The sequence below is a fragment of the Ambystoma mexicanum genome, chromosome 1p (genome assembly GCF_040938575.1).
Source record: "Ambystoma mexicanum isolate Mex_15411 chromosome 1p, UKY_AmexF1_1, whole genome shotgun sequence".
Taxonomy (NCBI): domain Eukaryota; kingdom Metazoa; phylum Chordata; class Amphibia; order Caudata; family Ambystomatidae; genus Ambystoma; species Ambystoma mexicanum.
Genome location: NC_090921.1, coordinates 674,129,427 through 674,151,989, shown reverse-complemented (window position 1 = coordinate 674,151,989; position 22,563 = coordinate 674,129,427). Strand labels below are relative to the sequence as shown.

General features: G+C 44.7%; 1 protein-coding gene across 4 annotated transcripts in view; it reads left to right on the top strand.

The window, feature by feature from the left end:
* ARNT (aryl hydrocarbon receptor nuclear translocator) overlaps positions 1–22,563 on the top strand; it is a 675,339-nt gene that overhangs the window by 55,874 nt on the left and 596,902 nt on the right. For all 4 annotated transcript variants that reach the window (XM_069649742.1, XM_069649743.1, XM_069649741.1 and 1 more), the window contains exon 2: positions 19,304–19,415. In XM_069649742.1, coding sequence (XP_069505843.1) covers positions 19,306–19,415 — 110 coding nt within the window. In that variant the 5' untranslated portion in view covers positions 19,304–19,305. The remainder of the gene's footprint in view (positions 1–19,303; positions 19,416–22,563) is intronic.

Genomic DNA, 22,563 nt, shown 5'->3' with positions numbered 1-22,563 from the left:
CTGCCATGCCACCCAAGCATTATGATTGCAAAGGGGACCAGGGACCACTGCATGCGCCCTCTAGGTGAGCCACTCCACGTCCGTTCAGGGTCTCCTGTGCAACCCTTTATCTTGTTGAGGTTTTCGCCACATCTCTCGGGCTTCCTGGGATTGCGGTGGTTTGGTTCAGCTTCTCCAGTGTCTTGCTTGCCCTGTGCCTCTGCAACAGCGTTCCCGGCTGCCTTCTGTGTAACTTCTGCCTCTCGACACTGCTGTGCTTAACTCTGTTCCTGCGGACCTTCAGATCATCGGACGTGGTGGACTGCCAGCTTCCTTGGAGCTCTCCCTCCAGATCACGATGCAGGTTTAAATCTCCTACGTTCGGTGTGCAACACACCTGCAGTCTTCTGCGTCTGCCAGAGACCAGGTGTTTAGTCCATTGTCTGTTATTGTGAAATTTGCATGACCACTCCTCCGTGGACGTCTGTAACATTCCTGCCACTATTTCTCAGTATTTAGTACATGGCTGGTGATCTTTATTTTTCTGATGATTTTATTCATGCTAGTACTTGAGTCAGCTATACTATTTGCATTGTCATCAGTCTTCTTTGTCCCAGTCTTGTAAGAAAAAGGTTAGAATGAGCTAATCTGTCTAGGGTAGTCTTCTTAACAAGATCAGAACTAGCAGACTTGGATGACAAGCTAGTACAAGAGTATATTGTGCCACTTTCTGAACAACTCTTCCCAGATATTATAAGCTTTGTGTTCTGAAGACTGGGAGGGTAAGGGTAATCGGTTACGGGACAAGAATCTTTACTTCTAGAAGGATTTGTGGTGGTTGTCACCCTGTAGGGTTGAGTGTAGGAGAGGGTTTTCCTCCGACTCATGCGATTAACCCCACAAGGGGAGTTCCTTTCCATGATGTCCTCCCTCATGTAATCACCCCGAGGGGGACTATCGGTTAGCGGCCTCACCACCCTAGCCTCATAGAAATGGGCTCCTCTCTGAGAAGTGACGAGAGCAAGTGAATTGTCGCAATATGTTGAAGAGCAGAAGTTGATACGTTTACTTCTTGCATTAAACCACAGGTTATGTTGACACAAGGGATGAGGAGCCCTCTCAACCTGGGGCAGGAGGCCCACCAGTGTGAATCAGATCCACAGAGGTAGATTGAGGGTGTTTTGAGGGCCACAGTCTCTGTTCCTTCTTTATTTGCCAGAATGCAATTGCGAAGTGTCAATTTTGTTTGCCCCATACTTGCCGTGACCCATACTGGCCATTGTTCTTTCTTCTATTCCAGGACTACTGAGCCCAGACATCCTGGTGGCGGAGGAGGGAATGCACAACCCACCAGCGACTGAGCTGGGGGTGAACAGCAAGCCAGCGCAGCATCGCTTGCTGCAGACCGGCAATTCAGCTGCCCATGCCACGCTGAGTTCGAGCTCAATAACCGACTCGGATTGTATCTTGTTGCCATTGCAGGGTTTTGGCAGACCCACGTTAAAAAAACAGGGCATGGCTCAAGAGGGTTTTGTGTGTTCCCATCTTTGTAACCTAGCCCCTGGAGGAGATCAAGGTAGTGATTGTCCTGTGGAACCAAGCAGGGGCCAGAACCAATGGGGGGGCAGAATTAAAGGAGCTGCAGGAAACCGCACAGTGTGGGTTGCTCGGATGAGGCAACGGAAGGAGAAGGTGGACTGAGGGACCAGTCAGAGGAAGCATGGTGAAGCAGAGTATGGAGGAAGATTACAGAGAGTGTGTGCAAGGTGAGGTATTAGTTGGCGAGAGAAAGTGGTACTTTGTTGTGACCGCGCTTGTATGGTGTGATGAATCCAAGGACTTTGTCCCTTTTCTCCAAGTGGGAGCCATCCCTTTTGGGACTAAGGAGGTGAGCCTGCTATGCAAAACATTCCCTTTGTGACAGGGCAAGCAGGATCTCACTGCGGGTGCCTCTACCCCCTCACCCGATGCTACCACACCTCTCTGTTATGCTGACTCTCAAATGTTTGTAGGATATATGACAGTTCAATCGTGTCCTAATGTGCAAGACCCTTTTAAGGGGATTGGCTTGGCCTCTGACCTTCGTCTCTCAATGTCCCTACCTGAAACCCATGACCAATGGTGTCCGCTCTTGCGTTTCAGGAAGTAATTGAAAAGCTCAGGCCCATGTAGAATGGGAGAGCACCAGCATATCGCTGAAGCCCAGAACTCTGCTTAGGAGCACGGAGCAGGGCATGGATCCCTCGCAAAAACCTGGAGGCAATACCAAGTTGGAGGGGTGGTGGGCGGAGAGCCTGCAAAACACTGGTGAGCCCTGGAGAAAAACAGAGCTTTGGGCTGCCCGATGAACGAACTGCGAGGAAGCCTGAGTCACAGTCCTGCAGCACCAGAAGAAGTTGCCTCCCAAAAATGCATCCACCACCACTGCAACACAGGTACATGGACGAGGGATTATAGCCTGCAAGGGGGTGAGATATAGTATACCTTACAAGGGGCTAACACGAAGCATAACCCCCAAGTGTGTTAGACGCGAATAAGAAGCCTACTGGGCGATGAGACCGGAAATAGCCTGCTAGGGGCTGACAAAGAAAGGACCTCCCAAAGGGGGGGTGGAAGAATCTGCAACAAGCAGTGGCCTAGAGGGCCAGATAAGGAAGATAAGGATATTGTCACATTGGACCAGAGTGAACAAGAAGCCGACTTGAGTGTCAAATGCCAGAAAGTCCTGACTTAAATCAGTGCTGATTAGAAAGGAACTTTTTGAACTATTAAGACAATTTGCACAGGGGTCCCGAGTAACATTATCCAGAAGGAAGAAAATACTCAAAGCACCCTACTTTGAATATTTCTATCAGGCCGGGGCCTAAAAAAGAGAGTGCAAACCAAAAGACAGAAGTGGGTGGGTGGGGGGGGGGTCACAAACCCATCCCAAACCAGAGTATAGTGAACAACTCACTCGGGAACAGTTACATTGTTTTGTTTTGATGGTAGAGTTAGCGTAGGATAGAATAGGTTTTGGACAGAGGACAGAATGTATTTGAGACATCCGAGAAACATCTTTTTGTTTTTTTTCTTTGAAGCTAGAGAATGTTCATCATAGAGATGGGGCTCGTTTAGGTTTTCTTTCCTTTTTAATAAACCCCTTGAAGCTTTTCTTCCTGTCTGTCTATGTCTGACTTAACACAGTGGTAAGTAAGGTGAGTGAGTGAGTGAGTAAGATAAAGTGGGAGTGCAGAGGAGTAAGTGAGGTTGGGTGAGAAAGGTGCATGAGATAATGAAAGGAGTGTGGCTGGGAGAAGTGTAAAATGGAAGAGAGTGTAATAGAGAGTAGTGGGAGAGGGGAGTAGACTTTTAAAGGGTGAGGGAGAATAGTAGACTGAACATCATCGGACTAACCGCGATGAAGAGAGAGGGAGAGTGGGAGACGAATGAGGGAGAGTAGGAGGAACAGAAAGGAAGGAAAGAACATTAGGGCGCGAAATAAGAGCGTGAGCGGCAACAAACGAACGAGTCCTGAGTGACTGGAAGGCACCACTTCTTAAAACCATTCTTCTTGTGGTACCCAAGGTTAGGATCCACCGAGAAGATCCCAGAGGAAGTAAGACATACAAGGCATTTTCCTTTGGGCTCTCACTACTAGCTACCCAGATTTAAGCTGGTAGGGTTAGCAAAACCTAGTAACCACCTTTTCAGGTTTAGGAATGCCTGGGATAGGGAGGTGAAAGCCCATAAGAGACGAGGGGGGGGGGGATGACACCTCAACCATCTTCAAGAGTTGGTGTGTTCATGAGGCCATCTGTGACCTAACCAATGAGTGTACAGTTTTTCAAGAAGTGTACAAGGTAGAGATATACTGCTTGCAAGGAATCAAGATTGATTATGTGTACTACAAATGGTGAAGGTTTCGAGTTCTTGGAGAGGGGAGAGTGAGTTAACTGTGAGGGGTCAGAAACGCGAGATGGACACAAAGGTGTCGCTTTCTCAAGGCTTGCCATTTATTAAAATAAGGGGTGAAATAAATGCATATCTTTCCCTAACTTAACGGGAATGATCCAACCTAGCAAACTAAAGAAAAGATGATACTAGCTTCCAAAAGTCTCTGACCCTCACACTTATACATACAACAAAATAACAAGGAATATATGGCTGTCGTCAATTCAACACTGTTACAATCGTTCGTCCTGCTCTCCCCGATACTAGTGCAAATCCAGCTCCCTCGCACCGTCTCAGGCATTCCACGCACTTGGCACTCGGACACAAATAACCCACAAAGCCAGAAGTGGGGTTGTAAAAGTGCTGTAATGTTAACACACACACCAGGCTCTGGAGGGCTGCATCGACTCTGCCCCCTCCCAGGCCTGGCTCATACTTATGTACAATGCAAAGCTACATATTAATCTCCTCCCATTAGCCGTACGTATTCATAACAATAGTTCATTTCGCCGAAGAAAAGGCAATCAAGTACATTTCGTAACTTCAGATTGTCTTTGCAAGTCAGGCTCTTATCAACCTTGGGACTTGAGCCAGCAGCATCCGAACTGTGTACATTCTCGAAGGGAGGGCTGTTCATGCCCGTCTCTGCGAGGCCTGCGGCATTCCACAGCTAGCTGGGCTGGTTGTGCTCTGGTGGTTCTCTGCGACATCTGCTTTCATGGCTGTTAGATGTTTAGGCCAGTCCTTATGTCAAATCATTAGGCCAGTGTTCCTGCTTCAGATGTGATGTATCTCGAACCAAAAGAAAGTGCAGAATCAGAAATGTACCACGTAACATGTGCCCACTTTTTTTTCATCTCTTCTTATTTTATCTATCAATCACTAACGAAAACCCTTGCACTACTTCTACATAAGCACATTGTAATAAAACTATTCTTACTCAATAAAGAAGCAGAAAAATAACAAAAAACATTACCAAACTAAGACAGCTTATTTATGTCTTTACACATCTAAAGCCCTTCACTGTACTGTATTGCATAAACACTGCCACCTATTAACCTCAGCCATAATCTAGAGTGCATCTAAAACAAACATAACTACATGTCCCGCCCTTTCCAGCTCTGAGCATCCCTGTCACTCTCACATTCAGCAACACCACATACATGTGCCTGTCATGTTTGTTTGCACTGTCCAAGTCAAACTCTCCCTTACTTTCCAATAGATAGTAACCCTCTAGTACCTCCCATTCCCTAGGTGCACCCGCAGTCAGTGTCAGCAGCCACTTGTCAGTGCTTGTCATATTTTTCCCAAGTAGCATCTTCCATGGTGAATACCTGGTCGCTGAAAACTCTCTCAGCAGTCCATGGAGAACAAATGACAGCCAGTCTTGCCACTGTGTGTCTTTCTCATCCATCTGTTTGAACTGCTCCTTCTTGGGCACCTCTTTCTGTTTGTTCTTCCATTGAGCCACACAAATGTCCATGTGCTCCTGCCACTCATCTTTTGCTGTGGGCCCCCAGGCCCTCTCTGTCGGGCACTGAAATGCATTGTCTTGCCCTTTCTCTGCATTGAGAAGCTGAATCATTAGTTCATCCTCTGCTTTCCAAATACCCAGGAGGCGCTCACATTTCCTTTGATCCTGCTTCTTGCTCTTCTGTAAGATAATCTCCACCACTTCAAGCTGTGGCCCCTCCATCAAATGACACTCCTTATCTTCTATGGATGCCATTAGCTCTGGCTGTGGATCATTGTCAGGTGCCACGGGCCACTCTCGCTCAGATGCAGTTACCATCTTTCTTCCCAGATGCAGCACCACTGATTGTGCTTCACCATGCTTTGCTCTTTCCCCCCCAAACACTATTAAGTGACGCTGACACTGACCACCAACTTCATATGTGGGCCTGTCAATGTGCTTCTCTGGTGCACATGCCCTGAAAGCGTCTTGTTGTGATTTGACATTCTCTGGCATGTATTCGCTTGACACTACACCTTTCACTATCATCTTGTTCAATTCCTTGTCTAAGGTGCACACTGCACAGTCACCTGTCCTTCTGAAATTCAGTTTATTTATTGCCCCTTTGTCTGGACATGCCTTCCCCCATTTTGTCAGGACCCCGTTTGCCAAATAAGTGATTGCATCTCTCTCTTCCAAAATGTCCTCCCTCCGGTATCTTCCCCCACTTCCTTCCCTTTCTCGGAAATACATAGAGCCATCCCCACAGCGTTGTGCGTCATCCACCCCAACCCCCAAAGGCACTGGTGCTGGCACCTCACATTCCTGCCCCTCTTTGTGTCCTCTCTCCTCCCCCTCCTTTACTAACACTGTTTTTTTCATTTTCAGCCATGCGTCATCAGCTGCATTCAGAATGTCTGCCCACCCCTTGGCGGATCTTAACCTTTCCTCCACATTCCCTTCAACCACCCTCCTTATCTCTACTAGCAGCTGCCATCTTGTGCCGATCATGAACTTTTGTGTAAGCATTACTTCAAAATCTGAGCGTCTCTGATCACTCTGTACCTTTTCTTGTGATTCAGCACTTCCTCCCTTGTCCATTCCCTTCACCACCCTTTGTAACTGATGTTCGTGGGCAGCCCCAGACTCCTTCTTCCTTTGTACCGACTGGGGGATCACATCCCAATTGTGCAACATGCTCTTCAGCCTTTCCAGCACAGCCCTTGCCCCCGACTTATATGACAGATCTTCACCCGCCTCTTGCCTTGTCAGTGGACCGGCATCTGCCATGTTGCCACTGAAACTGTATTCTGTAATCTGTATTCTTTAATCTCTTTTATTCCTCTTTTATTCCTCTTTTTATTCCTCTTTTACTCAACCTTCAGACAGACCTCCCACTCTGTGCCCTCTACAGCATCGACCCTACACCCACTCTCCACGCCCCGGTGCTCTGACTGTATTACAGGTGCCTAAGAATGCTCTGCCCTATCTTTGTATTATTCCTAGAGTCCCTGAAGACTCCAAATTCCCCAAATTCCACTACCGCAACATACAACAGGGTCCGCGAAAATGTTTTCACTTACCCGTTGTATTGCTGTTATCTCTGTGCACTTGATGAACAGAAGAGCTCCCGGGTTTCGGCACCATATGTTACAATCGTTCGTCCTGCTCTCCCCGATACTAGTGCAAATCCAGCTCCCTCGCACCGTCTCAGGCATTCCACGCACTTGGCACTCGGACACAAATAACCCACAAAGCCAGAAGTGGGGTTGTAAAAGTGCTGTAATGTTAACACACACACCAGGCTCTGGAGGGCTGCATCGACTCTGCCCCCTCCCAGGCCTGGCTCATACTTATGTACAATGCAAAGCTACATATTAATCTCCTCCCATTAGCCGTACGTATTCATAACAATAGTTCATTTCGCCGAAGAAAAGGCAATCAAGTACATTTCGTAACTTCAGATTGTCTTTGCAAGTCAGGCTCTTATCAACCTTGGGACTTGAGCCAGCAGCATCCGAACTGTGTACATTCTCGAAGGGAGGGCTGTTCATGCCCGTCTCTGCGAGGCCTGCGGCATTCCACAGCTAGCTGGGCTGGTTGTGCTCTGGTGGTTCTCTGCGACATCTGCTTTCATGGCTGTTAGATGTTTAGGCCAGTCCTTATGTCAAATCATTAGGCCAGTGTTCCTGCTTCAGATGTGATGTATCTCGAACCAAAAGAAAGTGCAGAATCAGAAATGTACCACGTAACAAACACGACAGTGTAAAAGTTCAAACTTATAGGTTTTTGAAAGTACTTGTGACCAGGGTTGGGTTCCCTTCCCCTTGATCAATGCAGAAATACCCTTGAAAAAGTTTTGATTCAACAAAGTTTTGTTCATTTTAAAACAAAAGATACTTTCCTGCCAGTGCGACCTTCCACTTTTCAAAATAAAAGTCTTTTTCATAAACACTTGTTCAAAACTCAAAGCAATTGTTCGCCACAATATCTTTCTTGATAAGGCAAAGTGGTCCTCTAAGTGGCAGTCTGCAGTACCTGCTGTTCTTTCTGCTGCCTGTCTTGCTGTGCTCGCTGGCTCCACCTGGCTCCACCTATGATTTTCTCGACAACTGCATTAGTCCCTGTGAAGTAGGCTGCAAAGTGGCCCTCTAAGTGGCAGTCTGTAGTCTGTTGTCTGCTGGATGCGAGGTTCAGGACTGCCCTTGCCGCCTTCATTGCTTTGCTGTATTGCGAAGGATTGAAGGACCATACACTCAGCTACCCCACTCAGGTAAATTTTTCAACTGTGAGCGCTTATTTCCTCAGCGCTCTAACTTTTGTTACTGTGCTCGCTGGAGAAGAATATCTGTGTACTTACCCCGAGCAGCGCATGTCTCCAATTGCAGCGTGTTCATTGTGCCGGCGACTGCAGGGAGAAGGTTTCTCTCTTTGAGCCGGCCACCACTTCAACTTCATCCTCGCTCTTTCAAATGGAGTTCGCTTTATGAAAGGCTAAACACCTGTCACGGATGGCACTCTGTAAGAGTGGCATAGGTTGTGCTGAAGTAAGGTGGACAGATAAGTACACACACAGCAGAAGGTAAAGAGAACGAAGAGTAGGCAAGTGGAGCAAGGAATAAGGTACAACAGAATGGATTGCCTCTAGGGGTGTATGCAGATATAGGAAAAGAGTATTCCACAGACCTTAGGAAAAACTCTAGACTTCTGCACAGTTTGCTATAACAGAGACCCACGCTGTTTGCTCATGGCTTGGAACAACAGCTAAGGGTGTCTGTAATGCAGAAATGAGACGAGACAAGGGAAGGGGCAGAGGTTGCCTGACGGAAACCTACAGACAAGCTCTGTACAAAGGGGTCTACAAACAGAACAAGAGAAGACACTAACGGACAAATCCAGGAAAAAGGAAGTCGATAGCAAACTAGCAGAAGGAAATGAAGGGAAAGTCGTATAACAGGATTGGATTGGAATAAAGAACAGAGGGTTGAAAACAAGTACGAAAGCAAGGGAACAGCAGTCAGGAAACAGGGGTACTGCAATAACTGAAAGTAAATAATGTAGGTAAACTGTTGTGGATAGCAGAGGACGGTAGGGTACAAGGTTGAGAGCTCAGAGGAGCAGGAAAGCAATGAGCAAGCCCAAAGGAGCAGGGCTGTAAGGAAGGGAGCCCAGAGGGAAAGGGCTTAGGGCAGCAGAGTGAAGCAGGCTGCACGGCAAGGAGCCCAGAAGGACCGGGCAGCAAGGAGTGAGCCCAGGGGAGCAGGGCTGCTGACTGTAGAAGGCTGCAGAGTACTGTAGAGGGCTGCTAGGCTGAGAACCCAGCAGACAAAGGCTGTAGGTTGCAAGCAGCAGGGCGTGATCGGCTGCAAGGTAGGAATCCCCGAGTACAAGGGCTGTTGGCAGCGGAGAAAAGCAGGCTGCGCGGCAAGGAGCCAGAAGGACCGGCAGCAAGGAGTAAGCCCAGAGGAGCAAGTCCGCTGACTGTAGAAGGCTGCAGAGGACTGTAGCCCAGCGGACGAAGGCTGTAGGTTGAAGGCAGCGGAGCGTGATCGGCTGCAAGGCAGGAGCCTGGAAGGCAATGGCGTAAGGTAGCAGCTGAGCGAGATCGGCTGCAAGGGAGAAGCCCGAAGGGCAAAGGCAGAGGCTGGAAAGCAGCAGAGCGTGACCGGCTGCAGTGCAGAGAGCCCAGCAAGGCACTGGATCCAAAACAGGAGTAAGGAGGAACCGCATACAAAGATCCGTAGCTCGAAGCAAAAAGGTGCCGGAAGGACTCTTAATGCAAGAGACTGAGCCCCTGCAGGCAGCAGCTTTTATACTGCCCTGCCCAGCACAGAGGCAGGCTAATTGGTCGCACCTGGATCAGCACACCTGCATACAATCCACCTCCTCCCTCTCTGTTCCTGAGCTGGTGGAAGCAGAGCTGATCCCTAGGGCTTTTGGGGAGTGTAGTTCCGATGATGACCAATAGGAATAGCCAGGAATAGATAGTTATAGCCAAGTGCATTATGGTAAGTGTAGTTTGTTGGGAAAAATAAAAAAGCACCAAAGTCTCGCAAATGGAAAATAAAGTCCATATTGATCGTAAATGTATGCGCCCATGGTGCAGGCATGACAACACCTCACAGACTCCAAGATCTTTCATCCCTCCACACGCCATTTGTTTGGCTCTACGGGGGTGTATTGTCATTCTTGTCCGCTCCTTAAAGTTTTGTTTACCGTACCGGCGACTGCGGGGGGGTTTAATGCTCCCTTTGAGCCGCGTTCGGTTCATTGGTCCTAGTAAATCCTAAAACCTGCCTATTGGCATTGAGATTGGTCTGTGCTGTTGATTGTGGCAAGTGACTGTGTTTACCATTCCTCCATTTGAACCGCACAGTGTTCATTTACACTCTGTTACTATTATTGCCATTAAGACTTGTCCGTGTTGGTGACTGGAGGGAGCTATTCTGTTTGTTTCCACTCCCTTTCAACCGCACAGTGCACATTGATTCTATGTTACCTGGGTAGTGGCTAGATTCTCCGTTAGTAGAAGGCTCTTATTGGTGTGGTCTGTAACTGAGTACTTTTGATTCTGCTAACTCTGCAGTGTGGTAAACCGCGTGTCTCTTCGCACTGGCTTGCGCCGTCAACCCCAACCTCAATCAGTTACTGCACTCGAGAGGGATACCTCAGAAATGGACACTTGTGTGGTTGAATCCACGATTGGCTCAGCGGGAAATCAAGTGGTTCATAATGGTGACCTGCATTGCAATAATGAAGCAGACCTTGTAGCAGTACTGAGCCACAATTTAGGTGTCCGCAAACCTCCTGCTGGCTTGTATACAACTTCTTCAGTGTGTGTGTGGAGAAACCCAAGCAGAAGGGTTGGCATCAGCGTGGCCCAAAATCTGCTTCTGTGGGCCCTGTCAACACTCCCCCACCAAGATCTCCCATTGTGGGTCAATGTATAATGGATTATTTCCTGAAACTTACTGGGACTAGTACGGAAATTAAAATAGTCCCTCTAAGGAAAACTGCAATAATCGATCGGACGCATAATTGAATATGCAGACACAATAATCCAGACAAAAGCCTGTGTAACCTTAGATAGTGTTACCCAACAAACATGTGATGCCTCTCATATCGGCTTTCCTACTGAACTTACTATTTCTCAGGAAAAGCACACAGTCCATTCTAGCTCATCCCCTGACTATTTGACACAACCTATTAATGGAGCAATTCATCATACTCTCAGAGAAGCCGATGATTGTATCAGGTTGTCCTTGTCTAGCCTTTCTGCCCTTAATATGGCCTTGAGTTTTTTTGTGTGAAATTATATGATAATATTTGGGATGTGGTGAAGACTCACTCTACAATGTTATCTATTTATCGATTTGGAAGCATGGGTTGGCCATTTGGCCTCCGGTAAGGTACCATTTGAAAAACCTATAATTTCAGACCCTGGTCAAGCTGTCATTATTATTATTATTATTATTATTATTATTGAAGAATCTGTTAGTTAAATAATATCTGCCACCAATGATAATCATGCAGTTACGTGCCATGACAGAATGAGAATCCTATCACTGTATACATCCTCGATAATCCCCCACAGCAAACAACTGCCATGATTATACTCCAAAACATTTTCAATTGACTATCCTACCATTCGATTGGAAAAAAAGACAAAGAATCAGAAATGATTAAAGAGGCGAAACAGCTCTTCCTTAGAATGGCTACACAACCTTTCCATAATTGACTCGATGAAGGCCTACAAAAAGCCAACTAGGACTAGGACCTAGGACTAGTACTAACGCCAGTGCCCGAAGAGAGTTGTCCTTGCACTCGGTCTGCTATTACAAGCATCCTGTGTACTCTATCTGGGTCGACACCTGAATCTCAGCCAAAATGTACACCTGATCTAGATGGGTCTACAGCTCTTACTACTTGTGAACCTTTAGTGGCTAAAGTCTGCAGTGGCGGATTATCTACACCTAACCTATTAACACATGCATAATCTAACATGGCTATGGGACCAAGAGCTGATGCTTGCATACAGACTGTTTCCAAATCTGAATGCAAGCATGCATCTATTAATGATGCTACGCATTTGTCAACTAGCTGTGCTCAAGACGTGTGTAGAGTGCCTTTAGTTTTGTCATCCGTAAAGACTCCAGTAACTTTGAAGCCACGTGAGGCGAACCATGGTTTGTGTCATTGCAAATGTGATATGGAAATCAAGCTGGCATTACTGAGTCTGGTCACAAACCCCAAAGTACCTAATCACTATGCTAATGACAAACTAGCCGATCATGCTGTTAGTCATAGTTAACTGTTGTGCCCTCCTATCAGCCGGAGTACCTTACAATGTGATCATGCCCCGATTGACCAGCTCAATGGGTACTTAGAACGTCCAACTGATAATGTTCTTAGTACCAATGAACATAACCCTCAGACTGGATTGGATACAATGAAATATTGTTCTTTGTGTCAACCCACTGTAAGCTCAGAGAAAACATCTGTTGATCTTGGTAAACATACTGACTTAGGTGCTCTACACGATAGGCTATATATCCCAACTGAAAGACTTTCCACAGTTACCTCAGACCGTGTGAAATTTTCACTGAGTGGAAAGCACTCTTCAGTAAACCCTACGTCTTGTCAGACCTGTGCGTGCTCAAAGGCTCCTGTAGTGATTCCAAAGAACCTGGGTCACGGGGAAAGTGATCCCTGTATTGCTATGAATAAACCATCGAATCGTAGGATGGTGCATTTTAATTCCAATCCTATGGTGCAATCAGCCATAGAATAGGGATTTGGTACATTAGTAATTCCAATAGGAAAACTCAGGAGGCTCATAAAGTTTTATTAATTACTAGTCTCTTCGGTGACACCATGCCAATTTATTTAAATCGTATGAATATCTTGTTCATTTTGGCTGAAATTACCTCATTAATGGCAATTGCATCTGCTGATATTGACAGGCATAACCTGGGGTTCTCAATTGAGAGTCGGGAGGAATTAGCCAGGGATGCTTATACTCTAAACGCTAAGGATAATTCTTATGTTAACGATCTTAAACGTTGGCATGGAGATAAAAGTCAGTTGGGCGTCGATGGAGCACATAAACTACAAGGGCCTAGTAATTCTGACTCTTGGCAGCGTCGATGATGAAGTCGTGTCTGCAAGTAGCTGTGTTAAAAATGGGGATCTAAAACATTTGTCATGGAATTCCAGAGGCCATAACCACTTACACACTAATAAGGCAGTTTTGGATGAATTGAGACATTCTAATTGCCTTATGATTCAAGAAACCTGGCTCTCTGTGATTCACCCATTGGATGGGTTCCATATCTTTTTGTCAAGTGGCCAAGGCCCATGGAATTGGCAGACCCTATGGTGGGTTGGTTATTGCATTACGATCTGACCTTTTGGTGGCTTCCTGACAGGTTTCTAACATCCCATGTGTGATCTTGGCAGTTGAACTGGACTTGCTCTCCTACGCATTTCACTTCTTACAAATTAACATTTACTGGCATAATGGTGTGTGTGAATTGGATGACTTCTTGCAGTCGATTGCTGCATTGGTGTGTAAATGGAAAGTGAGAAGTGGTTCACAACATGTTTTGTTGGCAGGTGATCTGAATGTCAAATGTATATCCATATTGATTGAAGACCTCTTGATCAATTCTAAATTCAATAATTTCTTGTATGATCAGAAATCTAAAGACGGTCTGCAATGGAGCTCCACACTTGATCCCTTAAATCTTTATCCTCTCAATGTCCAAGATGGTAACTGTGTTGATAGTCTTTGCACATGGTTTTGTGTCTCTAGTAAATCCACGATTGATTACATCTTTGTTGTTCCACATATCCTTGAGATTTGCTCCATTTGTTCTACTTGTCCTACCCCATGGTGTGACCACTGCATTTTGAGAGGTACTCTAAACTTTCCATACACTCTTTGGTAACACCATCATGGACCCCCTTGATATAAAGATTCCTGCCCGGGTAATGCTGTTCGCAGAACGGCTCCGAATGTAGATAGGTTGGCACACAAGTTTAGTGAAATCATGGCACGGTCAACCCTTGATTGGAAGATGCAAGTGTTCAATGTAGGGAATTTTGAAGGCACCATTGATGCCTTTATCTCTGGTGCTACGTACCATCTTAACCCTCTTCGGAACCTCGTTCGTAAGAAACACCAACATGCTTACAATGACCAAAACTGAAATGAGATCAATGGTAAGGTTAACATAGGGCTATTCAATCTCGCATGAAGAGAAATTGGCTAAGTGCAAATTATTAAAACAAAATTATAACTACTGCAACCATCAGCGTGCATTCTTGCTTCAGCAAGATTCGGAACTGATGGTGAGAACTTTAGCAAAAAAAATCTGGGCATTTTTTGGACCTTAATTAATGGCAAGCCCTGCCTACATGTACTTCCCAGTTAAATGAAGTAGATGAGTCCAGGTGAATTTCATTTTTTTCGAACTTGTATGATCTAGGCAATGTCAAATCTGTAAATGGCACTGAAAATCCAACAATGTGTTAGTAAAAGATATACCCATTAAAATCAATTCAAATCAAATGCCATTCTAAAAAACGACCTGAGAAACTGGGCTGACATTCTGGCTATTCTATTCGAGAGTGTTTTTCCCCAAAAATCTATCCTGCTACGTGTCATATTGCCTTTATTGTCCCCATTTTCTAAAAAGTTTTAAGGTCTGACTCCCATGAACTATAGACCTATTTTGTTGTTGGATGCTGACAGTAAGATTCTTTTATTCGCTTCTACTTCAGCCTACCGAAAAATTGGCTGCTGTTACGTCAAGACTATCTAAATTTCATATGGCTTTCCTTAATGGCCTTGCGCTCTGATACATTAAAAAAACTACCTCTAGGGTGGGTAGATGGACAGTATCCTGGCTAGGATACGTGGATGACTTCCTCCTTTTTGATAAATCTCGAGTGGGGTTAAATGGACTCCTCAAGTCCTTCTCCACTTATACAAGCGATAATGGCCTTAAGATTAATTTAAAGAAAACTAAAATCCTAGCCGTATCACAAAGTATGAGAAGTGGGTCCAGGTTGTGGTCTTAGGGGGGGAAAACACTGCGATTGCTTCAGCCCCCTGTATGACATACCTTGGCTATACGATATCTGCTGCGCCAGGCTCTAGTAATGATAGGAATATGCTAAATCAAAAGGCAACTATGTTGCTCTCCCATGCCCTGGTGCTAATTGTAAATTCAGAGCCTTTTCTGTTATGCCAGTCTTGAAATTCTATGTTGGAAAGGTGGTTACCAAGGTAATCTACGGACAAGAATCAGTTTTTGACGTAGCTCTGAAATATTTAGACCTGTGGGAAACTAAGATATGCAGAAGAGTTTTGGGGGTTCCAAATTGTGTTCCGCTAGCTGCATTGAAGTATGACTTGGACCTCATATCTATTCGTTTGGGTGCAGTGGAGTCTCCTGACCCTGTTTAGGAAATTACTTTTGCCAATTCGTGATTCCCTATATATGAACTTGCAGGAGTCTATGTACTCGTCCTCTATTGGGAAATGCACAAACTATTTTGGAGTAATTAGAAACCATTGGGAGAGAATCTTACAGAAAATAGGCATGAATAATGATACCATAATTCTAAATCTGATTAAGGTAAAAAAAGTTATTTGACCATGACTGCTTTGAGACGCATGGTAATTTACTTGGTTATACACCCATGTCACATCTCTCTCATGAACATGAAAAGAGGGGTGAAGTTGCATGATATCTCATCAAATTTCCTGATAGACATCACAGGAAAATATTTTTACAGTTTAGATGGAACCTACTGTTAACCAAAAATTCTCTTACACTGTGGTATCATTAATTTTGAAGACTCGGGGTGCAGATTCTGTAATCATAAAGGCACCGTTAAATCTGCTAGACATCTGTTGTCCTTTTGTAAAGGGTTAAATGAATAAAGGTCTTGCTACGTGTCCAAAATATTTCCAGTTAATCAATGGGTTCAGGAAATGCATACCTGGCACAGATGCCTAAGCAGTAGAACTACTTTGAGTACTTTAGCAGTTGCAGAATGTTTTAAACCTTTAGAATTAAATGAAAGAAGGCTCGCCTCTGACCTGCCAGCCATTGCCGACACATAGTATGTAGCTTGCAGCTATCATGTATCACTTCAATTGAGGATGACAGTATGACGACATTATGAGATAACAATATAATTAATGTTAGCGATAATTCCATACATCTATTCAAAGTAGAGTGGACGTTTTTTTTTTCTTCAGCCACTGTTTTTATGTTTTGTTAATCTACTCACTCTTAGACTGCTTTGAAATACTATGTGTCTTCACCTCTCAATCGTGAGCTAACATGAATTTATATTGTGCTGTCGATATTCAGCAATTTTAATTGATTGTATGATTCCATGATTCTGTTTTGGTATATTCTGCTATTTTGTATCTTGTATTTTTAATATTATGTGCTTTGCACATTTTCAAACATGAACTATCGCACATTTTTATTCTGTTGTTAATATTTTGTGTTTTTAAACTGTTTTTTTATGATTTTATGTTTGTCTTGGTATAGCCTTTTCTTTTATTCTGTATTTTGTACTTATTTTAAATTAACTAATTTGTAAAGGTTTTTAAACCATATCCAATAAAAAAAAAATAGGGCAAATGTCTTTCTCACAAAATATAAGTTCATAAACCAAGGCAATTGGTCTTCTCAAAATGTAAAGCAATTATTAGCATATCACACTTCTTCAAATTGAGTACTTTTGTCAGGATAGCACAGCAACTACCTTTATTGATGTATCAGTTTATCAGAATGATAATATGGTTAACATGTTCTTTCCACCACACCTTTTTTGCCACAACCACACTTCGTCAAAGTTTCTTCTTTTTTTCCTGGTATGCTCGTCTGCCAGGACTAACTACTATTGATCCCTTTCCTGCTGTACTTGCCTGCCAGGAAGAAAAACTCCTACAACTGGTCTTAGTGGAAATATGTGTTCCAATGTCCTTCACACCAGTATCCCATGTGAGGAGGATTGAACAATGGCTGCCTATTTTTAGTCTCTTGACAATGTGGGTTACAGGTTTTCCGATGTTGGTATCGCAAAGAGGGGGACTTACACACTTGTTGTCTTTGTACTGCTTCTCTTTATAGACTCTTGGCTATGGACAATGCAGGTTACAGGTTTCCCAAAATTGGTATCCAGAGAAGGGGAAATGTGCCCTTGTCGCCTCTTCACTTATTAGTTTGGTATTCAAAATCATTAAGTTCTGCAAAATGTCCTGCTCTGAGCGCCTGCGGTCACCTTTCACTTCAGGCCAACTCATTGGTTTGTTTTGGCATCTCTGCTTAACTTTCTGCTGCTGCAAGGGGGTTTCTTCATTCAGCCCGCTCCTCTGACCGCTTCCGTGTAGCTTCAGCAGCCTGCCCGCCTCTTCTCCGGAGCTCTACCGACTCTGTTGAACCTCCCGTGCACCGATGAATCATTCGTCTGGTTGGGAACATGTTTTCCGCAAGGCTGGGCCTCTTCTCCCATTGCCGTCCATGACGACGCTGCTGCCTGCTGAGCACACACTGAAGTCTCGCCCGCCTTCTCTGCTCACGTCAGCTTCAGCTGGTGTCCTTCTTTCGGCTTCTGCAGCATTACCAGGACTCCGCACTGGTTCTGCCTCTACTACTCCTGCCACACTTCTCTTCACCTGAAGCCCATTCTTGGGTTTACATTTTCCACTCAGGTGCCTTGCTCTACAACAACTAGACCACACCTTATGTTCAACTGTACCTCTGATCCTCAGTAACTCTTGAGTTCCTGTTCCTTGTCTAAGTACCACATGCATTATGGATAGTGAAGTCCATAGTGGATTGCATAGTATCTTCATTGGCTTGTTCTACTTTACAATATGCTATTAATACTTCAGGGAGAATAAGAGAATCCTGAGTTGAAGAAGTCGCCACCAGGGAGAAGATACGAGTTTCCTTCCATGTGATCCTCCCACATAATACCGCCCCCAGGGTCAGGATCCGGTAGGGACTGCCTTCCCCTGCCCACATGAGAGGAGGCCTTATCGTTCTTTTAGTGATGATCTCATTAGATTCTTCACATAACCCAGTGGTTCTTGGACTGCCTCTCCTGCTAACTCAAGACTTTCCAGAGAGGCAGCCCAGAGTTTTTACCAGAAATCAGTTTTTATTCCCCTGCACTCTATAGCATAGTGCAATGATTTTTTGGGATGAGGTGCATCTCTAAGGTTATCATTATGTATGAGATGAGTTGGGCCAATGTGGATCTGTTTTTTTGACTTTTTTTACGGTGGCTGCTGCGCTATAACCGTGCTCCAGATTGCAGGCTGCATCACCTTTTAGTGGGCAGTGATGAAACTTGGCAGCTTACTCTCACTCAGCTGAATCTGATTAAGCTGTAGTCTAGATCTCAAAGTCTGGGTGATGTCTTAAAAGCTATCCTTTTAGTATGTAAGTGGCAAGCTACTGTTGTGGACATGTTGCATTGGTTTTGTGTTGGTAGTAGGGTCTTTGTGTGGTTGGTCAGTTGCTAACTAATGTGATGAGATTCTTCGCATATTAATAGGTGGTTTGGAAGACTTTTGTGGTTCTAGTTTGTGTACTGGCATTTCTAGAATATTTTGATTATAGTGAGTTAGAGTTTTAGGCAGGCATCTGTGCTCTGAAGGTTTGCTCATTTATGCCATATTTGAGGAAAGTCTTATGTATTTGGGATGAACACTGGCAATATCTTCTGACATCGCTTCCTGACAGTCTTTTGTGACCTCCTTAACTCCCGTCTACCTATTGTGACAATGATTGCCACCTTCCCAATTTTATTTTGAGACTATAGTGTATGCCTCTTGCTCGGTTCTTGTAAATTCATTCCCCCACTCCCTACTTGTCTTTTGTGCTCTTGCATCAGTCTTTGGTGCCCTTGATGCTCTTCCCCCCCCATCTCTCGTGTCTTTACTGCCGGTCCCTGCTCCACATGACACCACTGTCTACTCATCTCTTGTCACATCCTGCTTGTTCTGTAGTTTCCTTGACGTGATCGTCGGCAAGTCTCTACCGGCATTTCTGTCTGCAAACCTCTTTTCTTTCTGGACATTAGAGTCCACTCCCCACCAGAATCTTGAGATCATTGACCTCTCCCTGCCCCTCTCCAGGGATGTCACTGTCTTGTGACATCACTGATTGCTCCTTGCTCGGCTGTTCACATCACTGTTTAGCTTTTTCTTCTGAATTTCTACCTGTGCCCCTCTTTTGCATGTAATATTTTTCTGCTTGTTGGGTTGCTGAGGTTCTTGATAGAGATTTTATTTGTGTCTCGAATGCAACCTTGTTCTGCATCTGTTGGTAGTGAAGGTGTGTCTCATGCGAATTCAATGTCTGTATCACTTAGCTCATAGTTTTGTCTCTTTGTTTCCAGAGATGGCGTCTGATGTCCCATCCATGGGTGTTGCTGTAGCGCCTGGAAATAACGGGACAAGCAGTCAAGCGGCTGGGGAACTCCTCCAACGAGCAAACAAGAGACGGCCTGTGTAAGTGAATAGGGGGAGTTCTAAGAGCCTTCCCAGCTCTTCCTTGAGTGTTTTTTCCTGGCAAAGTGTACTGATCACCCCAGTGGTAGGGTGGGTTTAACACCCTGTTAACGAAACGCTATTAGTGTTCAGATGCTTTTAAAAAAATCAAGAGAAAACTCCTACCCAAAATGTGTGAGTAAACTAGGCCATTTCAGCTATGCCGCACATGCTACAGCACCACTCACTAGCCATCCCTGGAAGTTCACCTGCAGTTCAGAGTCACTGAGCACTGTATTATGGGTATGCACATTGCAGTGCTCACTGCCTCTGGATTGGTGGTTATCTTACAGGAGAAGTGCATTTTGCTTGCTCAAATGGCCTGTTCTATCCTGTTAAAGGGTACTTCCATTCAAGTTGGAGCCTACATCTTCTTAAATATATTTATTTAGATTTCTTATAGAATTCTGTGTATTGCTTTTCAACCACTTGCAACTGCTTGTGGGCCTCTAGTATGGTGGAAGTTCAGACCACGTATTTGTAAGCCACTGTGGTTGTCTGGTCAACCAATGGGTTATTTTATCTGTCATTTAAAGAAGACATCTGTAGTGTTTTCTGACAATGTTTGGGTCTGGTCCTTTGGCTGAAGGTAGCTGTGGGACCTCTCTGCTGTATAACAGACCTAAGACTGAGAGTAAAGTATGGGCTATCCTGCTCACTCTCTATACTCTGGCCACAAACTCCCAGATTCTATAGCAGGAGCACTGTGTGGGAATACGGGCATCGCGCTGTTAGGAAAGATTCCTCCTTACTGCACCTTTCCTTCCATCTTTATGGAACCCCCAAACCTTTTTGCTTTTATTTTTCAATCTGACCTGTATTTTTTACATTGCAGTGAAGCCTTAAACTTCACTGCACTGGCTTTTGCCCAAATGTCATGGGGAAACTGACATGTCCTTCAGGATGTCAGTAATGGGAAACATTAAAAGAAATGTGTTATTTGCATTTGATTACAATTTTTTAGCAAAACAGTAAAACCAAGATATTCCTTTTCATCCGTCATAATTTGTTCATAAGATCTCTAAGTGTCCTTGAAAAGTTTTGTCAAAAATGTAACCACTGTGATCACATGTGAAGTCTTTGAGTCTCTCGTCAGCACATTCCACCAGTCTTCCAGGTCCTGTACCAAGTAGTTTGACATCAAGGGGCCGAATTGCACATATCGCTCGTCTTTTAGCCCAGGACAGGAAAGGAGAAAGTGCTTCAGTCTTTCCACAGGTGGATCCTCCTTGCAGAAGCAACACTTGTTCTGTTGAGTTATGCCACGTATTGCCAGAATCTCGTTCGTGGGCAAGAGGTTTAGTCTTGCTCTCAAAAGTTGGTCCCAGTACACTTGGTTTGGAACTGTGCTAAGTATTTGAGAGATCCCTGATTTTGTCCAGTTTATCGGTTTTATTTATTTATTTCTGTGCCCCGTTGTTCAGCATCATACTATTGTGAGATTTTAGTTCCTTATAGATGAGATCCAGAATCGGCGTTTGAGGGGAGATGAAACATTTCCTGTAAAGTGCTAGGCTGTTCCAATCCACCATAGCTTTTAGGGGAAGAAGGCCGAGCTTGCGACGTATGATCTGGATTGGGGTCGATAGTGGAAGTCCCAGTACTTTTTTCCAAAACTGACCCTCCACCCTGGGCCAAACCATACTCGGTATGTAGAACATTGCCTCATAGGTTAAAGAGGGAATCACTTTCGCTTTATAGTTAATTTAGTACTGGGTATATTGAAAAGCGACCAAATGTTTTGTTTAAAGCTTGCGCTTGACTAGCTAATGATTTGCTTTTCTCTCTTAGATGGTTCACCATTGGGGTTTTCATCTTGAGTATCACTGAGCCAGACTCTGTTTGATCCCCCTTTTTGTAGGGATTTCTTCTGAAAGCAGGCCAGCCTGGTTCAGACGCACTCTAATAGTTGTGGTGGAATGCAGGGCTACTAGTGGGCCCATCAGTGACTCCGGCAGTTCTCAGCGTCTAGCTTTCTCCAGAGTTTGTGCCGATCTACTTAGTTGAAGGTCTGAACCAAGTCCACAAAGGCCATGAAGATCTTTGGTTTGCCTTTCCGGACCCAACCTTTCAGGATATTTAGTAACAAGATATTTGCTGTGGTGCCAGGAGGGCCATAGGTCTGTAGTTTGGATTTTCGCTGTCCCCTTTTTTGTAAATGGGACCACTATCGCCTTCCTCCAGGAGCTTGGTATTTGGTTTGTTTCGGTGATCAGCCCAAATAATTTGTGATGAATTTGGCCCAATCCTCTGGATGTTCTTTTAGCATGGAGTTTGATAACCCAAGCGGGCCTGGAGCTTGTGAGTTGTTTGGCTTGTGAATGAGGTCTTCAATGTCTTGAATTTGATACGGAAAAGCCCAACGTTCCGTGCATCTAGTGTAATCACGGGGTAGTTCTAGATGCTTAGTTGCCACGTATCATTTCTCAAAGTGGCGAATCCAGCATTGTTCACCTATGGGATTAGTTTGAGACTTTCTTGAGGTGTTGCCCATTGATTTTACCAATGCCCAGAAGTTGCTGGTTTTCCGGCCTCAGATCGCTCTGAGCATTGTCTCTGAGCATTGTCTCAGAGTCTGTTTGTTACATAATTAGTCTTTGCGAAAGCAGCCAATGCTTGTAGTTCCTTTTCTCTGTTAGTGCTGCAGTCTCGTTGTGCAGGTGTTTTGATTTTTTTTGCCAATTATTTTTGCCATGCGTAGCAGCTTCCTCATTAGTTTTCTTTTTTCCACCAGTTTTCCGTTGAATACATGTAAAGTGTTTTGGAAATGTGAGGGTTTCTATCGAGATTATGTTCGGTGTGGCTCCAGAAGGGGTGTGTTCTGCACTTTAGATCCCTCCTCTACAAAATCCATTGTGAGTTTGCTGATGCTGTGCTTAGTCAGTTTCAGTCTGTTTCCTCCAGTACTCACAGATACCTCAGCTGGCATAGTCTGTCTCTCACCTGATGTAGTGGCCACCCATTCCATATGTAGCAGGTGATGGTCACTGTTGAATGTCTTTACTATTTTAAACTTGGTCACAAAAGGAAGGAAGCTTCTTGAGACGAAGATATAGGGCCTCATTCCGAGTTGGGCGGTAAGGGATACCAAGCACCGGTAAGGAGACCG